The 12,621-nt window shown below is 60.4% G+C and overlaps 1 protein-coding gene across 1 annotated transcript in view; it reads left to right on the top strand.

The window, feature by feature from the left end:
- The first annotated feature begins 577 nt into the window (after window positions 1-577).
- HUWE1 (HECT, UBA and WWE domain containing E3 ubiquitin protein ligase 1) overlaps window positions 578-12,621 on the top strand; it is a 99,452-nt gene continuing 87,408 nt past the window's right edge. Inside the window, exons 1-13 of the mRNA XM_090126479.1 lie at window positions 578-690; window positions 3,178-3,250; window positions 4,708-4,779; window positions 4,882-4,980; window positions 6,642-6,848; window positions 8,649-8,801; window positions 8,924-8,986; window positions 10,354-10,431; window positions 10,529-10,576; window positions 10,858-10,926; window positions 11,033-11,132; window positions 12,230-12,330; window positions 12,402-12,552. Coding sequence (XP_089982605.1) covers window positions 4,735-4,779; window positions 4,882-4,980; window positions 6,642-6,848; window positions 8,649-8,801; window positions 8,924-8,986; window positions 10,354-10,431; window positions 10,529-10,576; window positions 10,858-10,926; window positions 11,033-11,132; window positions 12,230-12,330; window positions 12,402-12,552 — 1,114 coding nt within the window. The 5' untranslated portion in view covers window positions 578-690; window positions 3,178-3,250; window positions 4,708-4,734. The remainder of the gene's footprint in view (window positions 691-3,177; window positions 3,251-4,707; window positions 4,780-4,881; window positions 4,981-6,641; window positions 6,849-8,648; window positions 8,802-8,923; window positions 8,987-10,353; window positions 10,432-10,528; window positions 10,577-10,857; window positions 10,927-11,032; window positions 11,133-12,229; window positions 12,331-12,401; window positions 12,553-12,621) is intronic.

Below are 12,621 nucleotides of genomic sequence, written 5' to 3' on the forward strand. Positions count from 1 at the left end.
GCAACCGCCGCGCTCGGCTCCTCCTCCTCGGCCGCTTCTCGCGAGAGTCTCCGCGCGGCCTCGCGAGATCTCCCCGCGCCGGTGAGTGGCCAGGAGCCGGGATTTGGGGTTTCGGGTTGGGGGGTCGGGACGGTTTTGTGTCCCCCCGCACATCAAAAAAATACCGAAAAAATTCCTCCATAATAATCCCTCAAAATCGGCGTTGGGGGCCCCTCGTGACCCCGGTCCCCTCAGGAAAACTCGCGAGATCTCGGCTCAGACTCAGCCGGCTCTAACTTTCTCCTCACGGGGTCTCGCGAGAACTCCTCTCCGCCTCAAACGGCCCTAACTTTCTCTTCACGAAATCTCGCGGGATCTCTCAGCCGGGTTTAACTTTCTCCCTGGGAAACCTCGCGAGATCTCCTCTCGGCCTCCAAACCGTCCCTCCGCAATCACCTCCGGAACTCTCGCTCTGAGAGAAACACCTCGCGAGACTTCCCCTCTCCTCCCCGCCGCCCCTCCTCCGCCTTCCTATTGGCCCGCTCCCCCCTCCGAGCCCCGCCTCCTTTCCCCACCCCTCCGCGCAACTCTCGCGGGAGGCGGCGCTCTCGCGGGATTTCGGCGGGGCCGCGGCTCGGGGGCGCTGTGTAAGATGGCGGCGGCGGCGGGAGGCGGCCGGGCCCGGCGCTGAGCCCCTCCTTCCCCCTGCAGGTACCGGGCGGGCGCGGGACCGGGCCCGGCGGAGCCCTCAGGCTTCCCCGCTTCCCCCTTATAACCATTAAACCACCTCTAAGACCCTTCCTTCAACCCGACCCGACGCCGAGCTCCGCCGCTCGCAGGCCCCGAGTCGCGGCCCGGCCCTCACCGGGCGCTCCGGGCGTTTCCCGCCGCGGGGGCTGCGGGGTTTCAGTGCCCCCCCCTCTCCCCCCCCCTCCCCCCTTTCCAGCTTTGGGTTCGGTTCCTTTCTCTTAAGGTCCCGTTCTGTCGGGCTTTGCTGTCATTTAGGCCCCGCTCTGCCCCCCCCCCCCCTTTACCCCCCCACCCCAAAACCGGCTTATGATTCAGGGTCCTCCCTCTGCCCCCCCCCATCCATTTAGGGTCCTCTCTTCCCTCCCCCCCCCCACATTTACGGTCTCTGTTTCCCCATTATTTTGGGTTCCTTCTCTGCCACCCCCTCTCCCCCCATTTAGGGCCCCCCCCCTCACCAACTTAGGGTCTCTTTTTTTTCCCACTATTTAGGCCTCCCCTTTCCCGCCCCCCCCCAAAAAAAAAAAAAATTAGGGTCTCAGTTTTCTTTACCCACTATTTATGGTTCTGTCCCCCCCCCCCCCCCTTCAAATTTAGGATTTCCCTTTTCTTTCCCCACTATTTTGGGTCCCCTCTCTGCTCCCCCCCCCCCCCCCACCATTTAGGGTCTCATCTCCCCCCCCCCGTCCATATTTAGGGTCTCTGTTTTCTTTCCCCACTATTTTGGTTTTTTTTTTCTGTTCCCCCCCCCCCCCCCCATTTAGGGTCCTCTCTTTCTCCCCCCCCTCCCCCACAAATTCAGGGTCTCTTTTTTCCCCCACTATTTAGGGTTCCCTTTCTGCTCCCCTCTCCTCCCCCCATTTAGGGTCCTCTCTTTTGCCCCCCCTCGACCCCCCCCCCAAATTTAGACTCTCTTTTCTTTCCCCACTATTTAGGGTTCTCTCTCTGACCCCCCTTCCTCCCCCCATTTAGGGTCCTCTCTTCTCCCCCCCCTGCAATTTGGGGTCCTCCTTTTGCTCCTCCCTCCGATTTAGAATTCTTTTTCTGCCCCCCCCTCAATTTAAGGTCCTTCCCCCCCCCAAAATTTATGTCCTCACTCTGTCCGCCCCCCCCCCCCCCTCTATTTAAGGTCCCTTCTCTGCGCGCCCCCCCATATTAAGATCCTGTCCCTTCCCCTCCCCCCTGACTTAGAGTCTCCTCTCTGCCCCCCCCCTTCAACTTAAGCCCCCCCCCCTTATTTTGACACCCCTTATTCCCCCCCCATCCCTCAATTAGGCACGCTTTATCCCCTTCTTAATTAATGCTCATGTCTTAATCCAGGGTCTTCTTTCTGCCCCCCCCCAACCCCCCCCATGAACTTGGAGCCCCTCGCTGTAACTCAGTTCCCCCCCCCTTTTAATTTAGCAATTTATCTCTGCTCCCCCTTAATTACCGCCCCCATTCCTTCCTCCCCTTTATTTAGAGTTTTCTCTTTGCCCCCCCCCCCCCCTTAATTTAGGAGCTTTTCTCTGCCCCCACCGTAATTTAGGGCCCCCCCAGTTTGGAGCCCCATATCCCTCTCCTGTTATTAGGGCCCTATTCCCCCCCCCCCCATAATTTAGGGCTTCCTTTGTGCCCCACTCCCTTTAATTTGGGATACCTTTAATTGTCGCCCCCCCCCCCCCCTTAATTTCAAGCTTTTTTTTCTGCTCTCTTCTTAATTTCAGATTCCTTCTTTTGCACCCCCCCCCCCCCCCCCATTAATTTAGGATCATTTCCCTCACTTTGATTAAACAGTTTCCCCCCCCCCCCAGATAATTTGCATTCCTTTTCTTACTTCTTGTTGTACTTAAGGCCTTATTTCTGACCCCCCCCCCCCCCGCAAAACTTTGGATCCCATCTTATCAGACCCCCCCAGTTTAACCCCCCCCCATTTCCCCCATAATTCAGCCCCCCTTTTTACAAGTTCCCATTTTATCCCCCCCCAAAAAATCCTAAGTTAAATCCCCCCCCATTTTTCCATCATTTTGAGCCTCTCCCCCCATTTTGGTGCCCCCCCCCCCCTTTTGGGTTTTATTTAGGATTTCCTTATCACCTAATCGTTAACCACTCCCCCTCCCCAAATAAGTTCGACCCCCCCCCCAAAATAAATAGAGCCCCCCCTCTGTGAGGGGCTCCCAGTAAATCACAGACCCCCCCCCATTATTTCTCTATAGTTTTTCATCACTTAAGCTCCTTTTATTGTGCTGTAGGCCCCCCCTTTTTACAGCCCCTATTATTCCCCCCCCATTGAATCGTGTGCCCCCCCCCATTTCCCATCAATTTCCCTTAAATCCCTGCTTACATCCCCCCCCAAATTCCCCATTTATTTCCATAAGACCCCCCTTTTTTTTTTCCCTCCTTGTGCCCCCCCCCAGGAGGACTCCCCATTTCCCCTCCTCACTCCCACTTTTGCCCCCCCCCCCCCTCCAGGCCCCCCCAAAATCCGTTGGTTCCCCCCCGAAACCGCAGCGGGACGGCGAGGATGGACTGGCTGTGATTCCCGGTGAGTTCCCCCTCCTAGTTATTTTTTTTGGGGGGGGGATTGGAGATGTGGACCCCCCCCCAACTCCCAATGAAGGGATTGGGGACGTGGACCCCCCCCTTCCTGCTCTGTGCATCCCCCCCACCCCCCCTGAGGGGTTTGGGGTCAACAGACACCCACTTGTTATGCCCCCCCCCCCCCAATTCTGATAATTAGGGAACAGAGGAATACTTCCCCCCCCCCCCAATCAATTTTGCTAATTAGAAGACATCTCCCTGCTCCTCCCCCCCCCCCCCGTTTTGTAAACTGGGGGAAAAGGGATAGCCCCCCCCCCCCCCCCCCCATTTTGCTAATTGGGGGATGTAACCCCCCCCCCCTCCCCCTTCTGCTAACTTGGGGCAAGGCCCCCCCCCTATTCTGCTAATTAGGGGACAGAGGACTCTCTTTCTCCCCCTCCATTCTGCTAATTGGGGGACAGTAGATCCCCTCCATTCTGCTAATTGAGGGGCAAGGAACCCCCCCCCCCACGCTCCAAACCCCCCCCCCCCATTTTGCTAAATGGAGGAACCCGATGTGTCCCTTCTCCCCAAATCCTTCCCCCCCAATTCTTTTAGTTGGGGGGGACAATAAATGCCCCCCCCCCCCTGCCCCCCCATTCTGTTAATTGGAGGAAAACAAACTCCCCCATTATACCCCCCCCCATTCTGCTAATTGCAGGACAAGGGACCCCCCCCCCATTTCCCTACCCCCATTCTGCTAACTGAGGGATGGAGGACCCCCCCTCCTCATTTTGCTAACTGGGGTTACTACAAAATTTGGAGGGGGGGGGGGGGGGGCCTTCCCATTTTGTTTTTTCTGTGGGGGGGGGTTGGGGGTCCCAAAATTTGTTTTCCCCCCCCCCCCCTCGCTGTATTTTGGCTGCCCTATGCAGCACGGTGACGCTGTCACCCAACCAGCTCTGCCTGTTGTTCCGGGGGGGGGGGGTGGACACCCTAAAATTAACCGATGTGGGGGGGGGGGGGGAACACCCTAAAATTAATGTGGGGGGGGGGGGCACGCAGCAGCGAGCGCCGCGGGGTTAATTAATGAGGTCAGCACCCGGCTGGTTGGCGTCCTGCCGCTAATTACTACCAGGAAACGAAGCGGGAGGGGGGCAGGGCTGGAAGGGGGGGGGGGTGGGAGGAATCCTTATGCTGTGGATTTAAGGGGGGGGGGGGGGAATAAAATGGGGAGGGGGGGGAGCAATGTGAGCCCCCCCCCCCCCCCCCGTGCGGCGCCGCGGGGTTTTGCACATTCATTGTTCCACCGCACGGCGCGACGTCATCGGCTGCCGCCGGCGCAGCGCATGTCGGGACTGCGAGTCCTCGGGGGGGGGGAACACAGCACGACCCCCCCCAGCATCCTGACACAGCGAGGGGGGGCCTAAACGTCTGCCCCCCCCCCCACCACAACGGCCAGCCTCCTTCTGTTCCTTAAAGGGTGAACGAACGGACGGGTCCCCCAAAATGAAAGTGGATCGGACGAAGCTGAAGAAAACCCCAACCGAGGCGGTGAGTGGGTTTTTTTTTTTTTTGGGGGGGGGGGGGGGGGGGTTGGTGCTGATGTTGTGGGGGTGTATTTTAACACCCCCCCCCCCCTTAATTTTTTGGCAGCCCGCCGACTGCCGGGCCCTCATTGAGAAGCTGAAGGCGTGCGGCGATGAGCAGCTGCTGGCCGAGCTGCAGCACATCAAGACATGGAACATCGGCAAGGTGTGCCCCCCTCCCACCAAAAAGGCATTCATCACAGAGCCCCCCTTGGCCCCATAGGGTCCCCCCCCATCCCCTGTGTTCCCATAGACCCCCCCTTGTCTCCTTAAACCATCCATCCTTCTGATCTTCTCTGTACCTATAGGTTCATTTCTTGTCTTCTCAATCCATCCCCCCTTGCCCCCATAGGGTCCCCCCCCCCCCGTTGTCCCCTAGAGCCCCCCATCCCCATACGGCCCCCCCCTCTGTCCCCATAGGCTCCCCCCCTTTCCCCATAGATCTCTCATTGTCTCCTTAAATTGCTCCCCTCCCCCCGTTGTCCTCGCCTCCCCTTGTCCCATCGAGACCCCTGTCCCCATAGGTCCCCCCTTGTCTCCTTAAACCACCCTCCCCCCCCCATTGTCCCCATAAAGTTCTCTCTTTGTCCCCATATGTTCTCCCTTGTCCTATAGAGGCTTCCTGTCCACATGGGGACTTCCTTGTCTCCTTAAACCACCCCCTCCCCCCCCTTGCCCGATAGGGACCCCCCCCCTTGCCCTATAGAGCCTCCTGTCCCCATAGGTCCCCCTTTGTCTCCTTAAAATGTCCTTCCTGTTCCCATAGGATCCCCCTTGTTCCCTCCCCATCCCTATAGGGGGGGGTCAGTGGGGATGGGGGATGTTGGGATGGGGGCTCAATGGTGTGGGGGGGGCAGTGGGGATGGGATGTGCTGGGGGTGGGAGAGAAATGATGGGATGGGGGGGGTTCAGTGGGGGTGGGAGATGCTGGGGTTGGGGGGGTCGATGGGATGGGGGGGGTTCAATAGGGATGGGGAATGCTGGGATGGGGGGGAATGGGGGTCGTTGGGGTGTAGTGGTCAATTGGGTTGGGGGATGCTGGGGGGGTTGCTGAGGGGTAGGGGTCGATGGGATGGGGGGTCGACGGGGTTGGGGGATGCTGGGATGGGGGTGAATGTTGAAATGGTGGTCAATGGAGATGAGGGGTTGATGGGATGGGGGGGAGTGGTGGAATGGAGGTCAGTGGGGTTGGGGGTCGATGGGATGGGGGTCGTCGATGGGGTTGGGGGTCGATGGGATGGGGGGAGGGGTGGAATGGGGGTCAGTGGGGTTGGGGGTCAATGGGATGGGGGGAGTCGATGGGGTTGGGGGCGTCGATGGGGTGGAGGTTGCTGGGATGGGGGGGAATGGTGAGATGGGGGTTCGATGGGATGGGGGGAGTCGATGGGGTTGGGGGGGTCGATGGGGTTGGGGGATGCTGGGATGGGGGGAGTTGATGGGGTTGGGGGCATCAATGGGGTGGAGGTTGCTGGGATGGGGGGGAATGGTGAGATGGGGGTTCGATGGGATGGGGGGAGTCGATGGGATGGGGGGAGTCAATGGGGCTGGGGGATGCTGGGATGGGGGGAGTCGATGGGGTTCGGGGGGTCGATGGGGTTGGGGGATGCTGGGATGGGGGGAGTCGATGGGGTTGGGGGGGTCGATGGGGTTGGGGGATGCTGGGATGGGGGGAGTCGATGGGGTTGGGGGTGTCGATGGGGTTGGGGGATGCTGTGGTGGAGGGGTTGCTGGGATGGGGAAGATGGATGGGGTGAAGGTTTCTGGGGTTGCGTCGGAGGGGTAAGGGGGTACCCTGTTAATTTTTGGGGTGCCCCCCCATGCTTTCAGTGCGAGCTGTACCACTGGGTGGATCTCCTGGACCGCTTCGACGGCATCCTGGCGGACGCGGGGCGGACGGTGGAGAACATGTCGTGGCTGCTGGCCTGCGACCGCCCCGAGAGGGAGCAGCTGAAGGCGCTGCTGCTGGCCGTGCTCAACTTCACGGCCCTGCTCATCGAGTACAGCTTCTCACGGCACCTCTACAGCTCCATCGAGGTGGGGAGGGGGCGGTCTGGGGGGGTTTGGGGTTGGAAGGCTGCGGAGGGAAATGGGGGAGATGGAGGGAGAGTTGGGGGGGGGTGGAGGAGTGATAGGGGAAAGGAGGGGGGTTTGGAGGGAGGTGGGGAGGGTTGGGAGGGGTTTGGGGGCAGCTGGGAGGAGATGGGGGGGTGTTGGGGGAAAGGAGAGGGGGTTTGGGGGAGATGGGAGGGTTTGGGGGGCAGGTGGGGGGAGATGGGGGGTGTGGGGAAAGGAGAGGGGTTTGGGGGGTGATAGGGGGAGATGGGGGTTTGGGGGAGATGGGGAGGGTTTGTGGGGCAGCTGGGGAGAGATGGGTGTTGAGGGAAAGGTGAAGGGTTTGGGGGAGATGGGGAGGCTTGGAAGGGGTTTGGGGGAGATGGGAGGATATGGGGGGTGTTGGGGGAAGGGAGGGGAGTGTGGAGAGATGGGGAAGGGTTTCGGGGGGTTGTTGGGGGGCAGCTGGGGGGAGATGGGGGGTGTTGGGGGAAAGGAGAGGAGTTTGGGGGGGTGATAGGAGGAGATGGGGGGTTTGAGGGAAAGGAAAGGGGGTTTGGGGGTAGCTGGGAGGAGATGGGGGGGTGTTGGGGGAAAGGAAAGGGAGTTTGGGGGAGATGGGGAGGATTTGGGGGGGAGGTGGGGGGGTGTTGAGGGAAAGGAGAGGAGTTTGGGGGGGTGATAGGAGGAGATGGGGGGTTTGGAGGGAAGGGAGAGGGGGGTTGGGGGCAGCTGGGGGGAGATTGAGGGTTTGGAGGGGAGACGAGGGGGTTGGAGATGAGGATGGGAGTTGGGGGGGAGAGGGGGGGCTTGGGGAGAAAGGAAGGGAGGATTTGGGGGGAGACAGAGGGTTTAGGGGAAAGAAAGGGGGAATTCAGGGGTAATTGGGGGGAGACAGAGGGCAGGTGGGGGGTTTAGGGGAAAGGAGGGGGGGTTGGGGGAGGTGGGGCAGTTGGTGGGGAGATTGGGGGAGGTGGGGGAGGATTTGGAGGGTTTGGGGGAAGATTGAAGAGTTTGGAGGGATTTGGGGGAAAGGAGGGGGGGATTTGTGGGCAGTTGGGGGGAGATTGAGGGAGTTGGAGGCGAGGTGGGGGAGAATTGGGATATGGGGGGGTTGTGGGGGAGAAGGGGATTTGGGAAGAAAGTAATGGGGATTTGGGGGAAAGATGAGAGGTTGGAGGGGGAAGAAAAGTTTAGGGGAAAGAGTGGAGTTTTGGGGGACATGGAAGGATTTTGGAGGGGAGATTGGAGGGCTGGGGGAAAGTGGGGGACAGTGGGGAAGTTTGGGGTTTTGAGGGGGAGATGAGGGAGGTTTGGGGTGGTTTGGGGGCAGATAGGGGAGGTTTGAAGAGCAGATTGAGGAGATTTGGGGTGGTTTGGGGGCAGGTAGGTGAGGTTAGAGGGACGGATTGAGGAGATTTGGGGTGGTTTGGGAGCAGGCAGAGGAGGTTTGGGGTGGTTTGGGGGCAGGTAGGGGAGGTTTGGGGGCAGGTAGGTGAGGTTTGGGGTGGTTTGGGGGCAGGCAGGGGAGATTTGGGGTGGTTTGGGGGCAGGCAGGGGAGATTTGGGGTGATTTGGGGGCAGGCAGGGGAGATTTGGGGGCAGGTAGGTGAGGTTTGGAGGAAAGCAGGGAGGATCGGAGGTTTCTCTGGAGGCAGACGGGACAAATTTGGGATCAAGCAGCGCGGATTTGAGGTGGTTCGGGTCTGCAGCACCGGTTTGCCTTCTCGTGACCCCGCAGCCATCCTAATGATGTTTTGGGGCTGTTTTGATGTTCCTCAGCACCTGACGACGCTGCTGGCCTCCTCGGACATGCAGGTGGTGCTGGCCGTGCTCAACCTGCTCTACGTTTTCAGCAAACGCTCCAACTACATCACGCGCCTCGGCTCCGACAAGCGCACCCCGCTGCTGTCCCGTCTGCAGCACCTGGCTGAGGTTTGGCACCCCTGGGTGGGCTGGGGGGGGGCGTGGGGGCACCCTGAGGGGTTGGAGGGACGTGTGGTGGCGTCGCCTCGTCCCCAACGCCGTCCCCTGGTTGGTGTCCCCTCCCCGTGCAGAGCTGGGGCGGCAAGGAGAACGGCTTCGGGTTGGCCGAGTGCTGCCGAGATCTGCACATGATGGTGAGCCCCAAATGGCAGCCGGGGGTCCCCAAGTGCCACCCTGTGTCCCCAACCCCATCCTGGGGTCCCCAAGTGCCACCCCGTGTCCCCGCATCCCATCCTGGGATCCCCAAGTGCCACCCCGTGTCCCCGCACCCCATCCTGGGATCCCCAAGTGCCACCCCGTGTCCCCACATCCCATCCTGGGATCCCCAAGTGCCACCCCGTGTCCCCGCACCCCATCCTGGGATCCCCAAGTGCCACCCCGTGTCCCCACATCCCGTGCTGGGATCCCCAGGTGCCACCCCATGTCTGCATATCCCATCCTGGCTTCCACAGGTCCTACCCCCGTGTCCCCAGTGAGGTCCCCAGGTGCCACCTTGTGTCCCCACATCCCATCCTGGGGTCCCCAGGTGCTACTCTCATGTCCCTAGTGAGGTTCCCAAGTGCCACTCCATGTCCCCAACCCCGTCCTGGGGTCCCCAAGTGCCTCCCCACATCCCCAACCCATCCTGGGGTCCCCAGGTGCCACCTTGTGTCCCCACATCCCATCCTGGGGTCCCCAGGTGCTACTCTCATGTCCCTAGTGAGGTTCCCAAGTGCCACTCCATGTCCCCAACCCCATCCTAGGGTCCCCAAGTGCCTCCCCACATCCCCAACCTATCCTGGGGTCCCCAGGTGCCACCTTGTGTCCCCACATCCCATCCTGGGGTCCCCAAGTGCCTCCCCACATCCCCAACCCAATTCTGGGGTCCCCAAGTGCCACCCTATGTCCCCACATCCCATCCTGGAGTCCCCAGGTGCCACCCCCATGTCCCTAGTGAGGTTCCCAAGTGCCACTCCATGTCCCCAACCCCGTCCTAGGGTCCCCAAGTGCCTCCCCACATCCCCAACCCCATCTTGGAGTCCCTACGTGCCACCTCCATGTCCCCATCCCCATCCTGGGGTCCTCAGGTGCCACCCCATGTCCCCATCCCCATCCTGGGGTCCCCAAGTGCCACCCCATGTCCCCACATCCCATCCCAGGGTCCTCAAATGCCACCCCATGTCCCCATCCCCATCCCTGGGTCCCCATGTTCCCTCCACATCTCCCCCATCCTGTTCTGGGGTCCCCTTGTGCCACCCCATGTCCCCACATCCCATCCTGGTGTCCTTACCTACCACCCCATGTCCCCATATCCCCCCCCGCTGTCCCCAGATGCCACCCAACACCCCCAGTCCCCTCTTGTCCCCCCATCCCTATTTTGTCCTCACTGCTGTCCCTTAGGACACCCCCCCCCCCCTCCCTCCTGTTGTGGGGTCCCCCAGTGCCACCCCCTCCCTCTTGAGAACTCCCCCCAGCCCCACTCACTCCTTTATGTGCCCCCCTGCCCCCTTCCCCCCCCCAGAAATACCCCCCCAGTGCCACCACGCTGCATTTCGAGTTCTACGCTGAGCCGGGCGCTGAGGTGAAGGTGGACAAACGGGTGAGCAGCCCCCCCAGCCCCAAAAACCACGACCCCCCCCCAAAAAAAAACCTCTTAACCCCCCCCCACCCCTTTTTTCCTCCCCGTCTTCCCCCAGGCCACCAGCACCACCCTGCACTACATCCACATCGAGCAGCTGGACAAGGTGAGCTGGGGGGGGGGGGAGTCAATTGGGGGGGGGGGTCTCTGGGTGCTTCTTCTTTGCCCCCCCTCCCCCTTAAACCCATACATTTTTTTAACCCCGCCTTTTCTGTTTTGCTCTCTATTCTTTTTTTTTTCCTGTTTTCTCTTTTCTGCTTTTTCCCACTGCTTTTACCCCCCCTTTTGCTTTCTGCCCCCACCCCATTTTCTGCCCCCCCCCCCCCCCAATTTTTCTTTACATACGTATAATTTTTTACCTTGATTTCATACCCTCCCCCCCCCCAGATTTCAGAGAGCCCCTCCGAAATCATGGAATCCCTCACCAAGATGTACAGCATCCCCAAGGACAAGCAGGCAAGCTCAGAGGGGGGGACACACACCCATACAGACCCTAAAGGGGGGGTCCCCAAAATTAGGGACCCCCTGTGACCCCCCCATTTCCCCCCACCCCCCCCCCCAGATGCTTCTGTTCACCCACATCCGCCTGGCTCACGGCTTCTCCAACCACAAGAAGAGGCTGCAGGCGGTGCAGGCACGGCTGCACGCCATCTCCATCCTTGGTAGGGGGGGTTTGGGGGGGGGGAAACGGGGATTTGGGGTTTTTTTTTGGGGGGGGGGGGGGGTTGGGGAGAGGAAAAGAGGGTTTGGATGGGGGAAAAAGGGGGATTGGGGTTTTTTTGGGGGTGGGGAGGGATTTGGGGGGAGGAAAAGAGGGATTTGGTGGGGGAAAAAAGGGGGATTGGGGTTTTTTTTGGGGGGGAAAGAGGGATTTGGGGGTTTTTGGGGGGGGAAAAGGATTTGGGGGCTTTGGGGGGGGGGAAGAGGGTTTTGGGGGGGGAAGGGGATTTTTTTGGGGGGGGAAGAGGGATATTAGGGATCTGGGGGGGAAAGGGGGGATTTGGGGAAGGGAAAAGGGAGGATTTGGGTTTTTTTGGGGGGGGGAAGGGGATTTGGGGGAGGAAGAGAGAGTTTGTGGGGGGTGGGAAAAGGGGGGATTTGGGGGTCTTGGGGGGGTATTTGGGGTTTTTTTGGGAGGAAAGGGGGGATTTGGGGTTTTTGGGGGGGAAAGAAGGGACTTGGAGGGAGAGGGGAGATTTGCGGTGGTTCTGGGGAAGGATAGGGGGGTTTTGGGGGAGATTTGGGGTCATTTTGGGGGGAAGTGAAGGAGAATTGGGGTAATTTGAGGGGCAGATGGGGGAGATTTGGGGTTTGGGGGGAGGACAGAGGGATTTGGGGGTTGTTTTGGGGGAAGGTAGGGGAGATTTGGGGAAAATGGGAAGGATTTGGGGGTTTGGTGGAAGATGGGAGAGATTTGGGATTTTGGGGGAAAGACAGGGGAATTTGGGGGTTATTTGGGGGGAAAGTAGGGGAGATTTGGGGGAAAACGGGATTTGGGGGAAAATGGAGGGGATTTGGGGGAAAATGGGAAGGATTTGGGGTTGTTTTGGTGGAAGATGCTGTATTTTGGGGGGTCGTTTTTGGGGAAAACAGGAGGGATTTGGTGGAAGACGGGAGCGATTTGGGGCAAAACGGGAGGGCTTTGGGATTATTTTGGTAGAAGACGGGGGGAGATTTGGGGGAAAACCAGGGGAAACGTGTGGTTCTTTTGGGGCAGCCCCCCTTTTTTGGGGTCTGACGATGCTCTCCCCCCCCCCAGTGTACTCCAATGCGCTGCAGGAGTCGGCCAACAGCATCCTGTACAACGGGCTGATCGAGGAGCTGGTGGACGTGCTGCAGATCACCGACAAGCAGCTGATGGTCAGCATCCCCCCCACTGCCACCCCCCAACCCCCTCCCCGCACCCCCTGACCCCTTAAACCCCCCCCCAGGACATCAAAGCGGCCTCGCTACGCACCCTCACCTCCATCGTCCACCTGGAGAGGACCCCAAAGCTCAGCAGCATCATCGACTGCACCGGCACCGCGTCCTACCACGGCTTCCTGCCCGTCCTCGTCCGCAACTGCATCCAGGCCATGATCGGTGCGACCTCACCGGGGTTTGGGGGGCACCGGGAGGGGTCCCGACCCTTCCTAACCCCCCCTGTCCCCC

This window comes from Phasianus colchicus, chromosome 29 (assembly GCF_987193195.1).
Source record: "Phasianus colchicus chromosome 29, bPhaCol1.hap1.1, whole genome shotgun sequence".
NCBI classification, from domain to species: Eukaryota; Metazoa; Chordata; class Aves; order Galliformes; family Phasianidae; genus Phasianus; species Phasianus colchicus.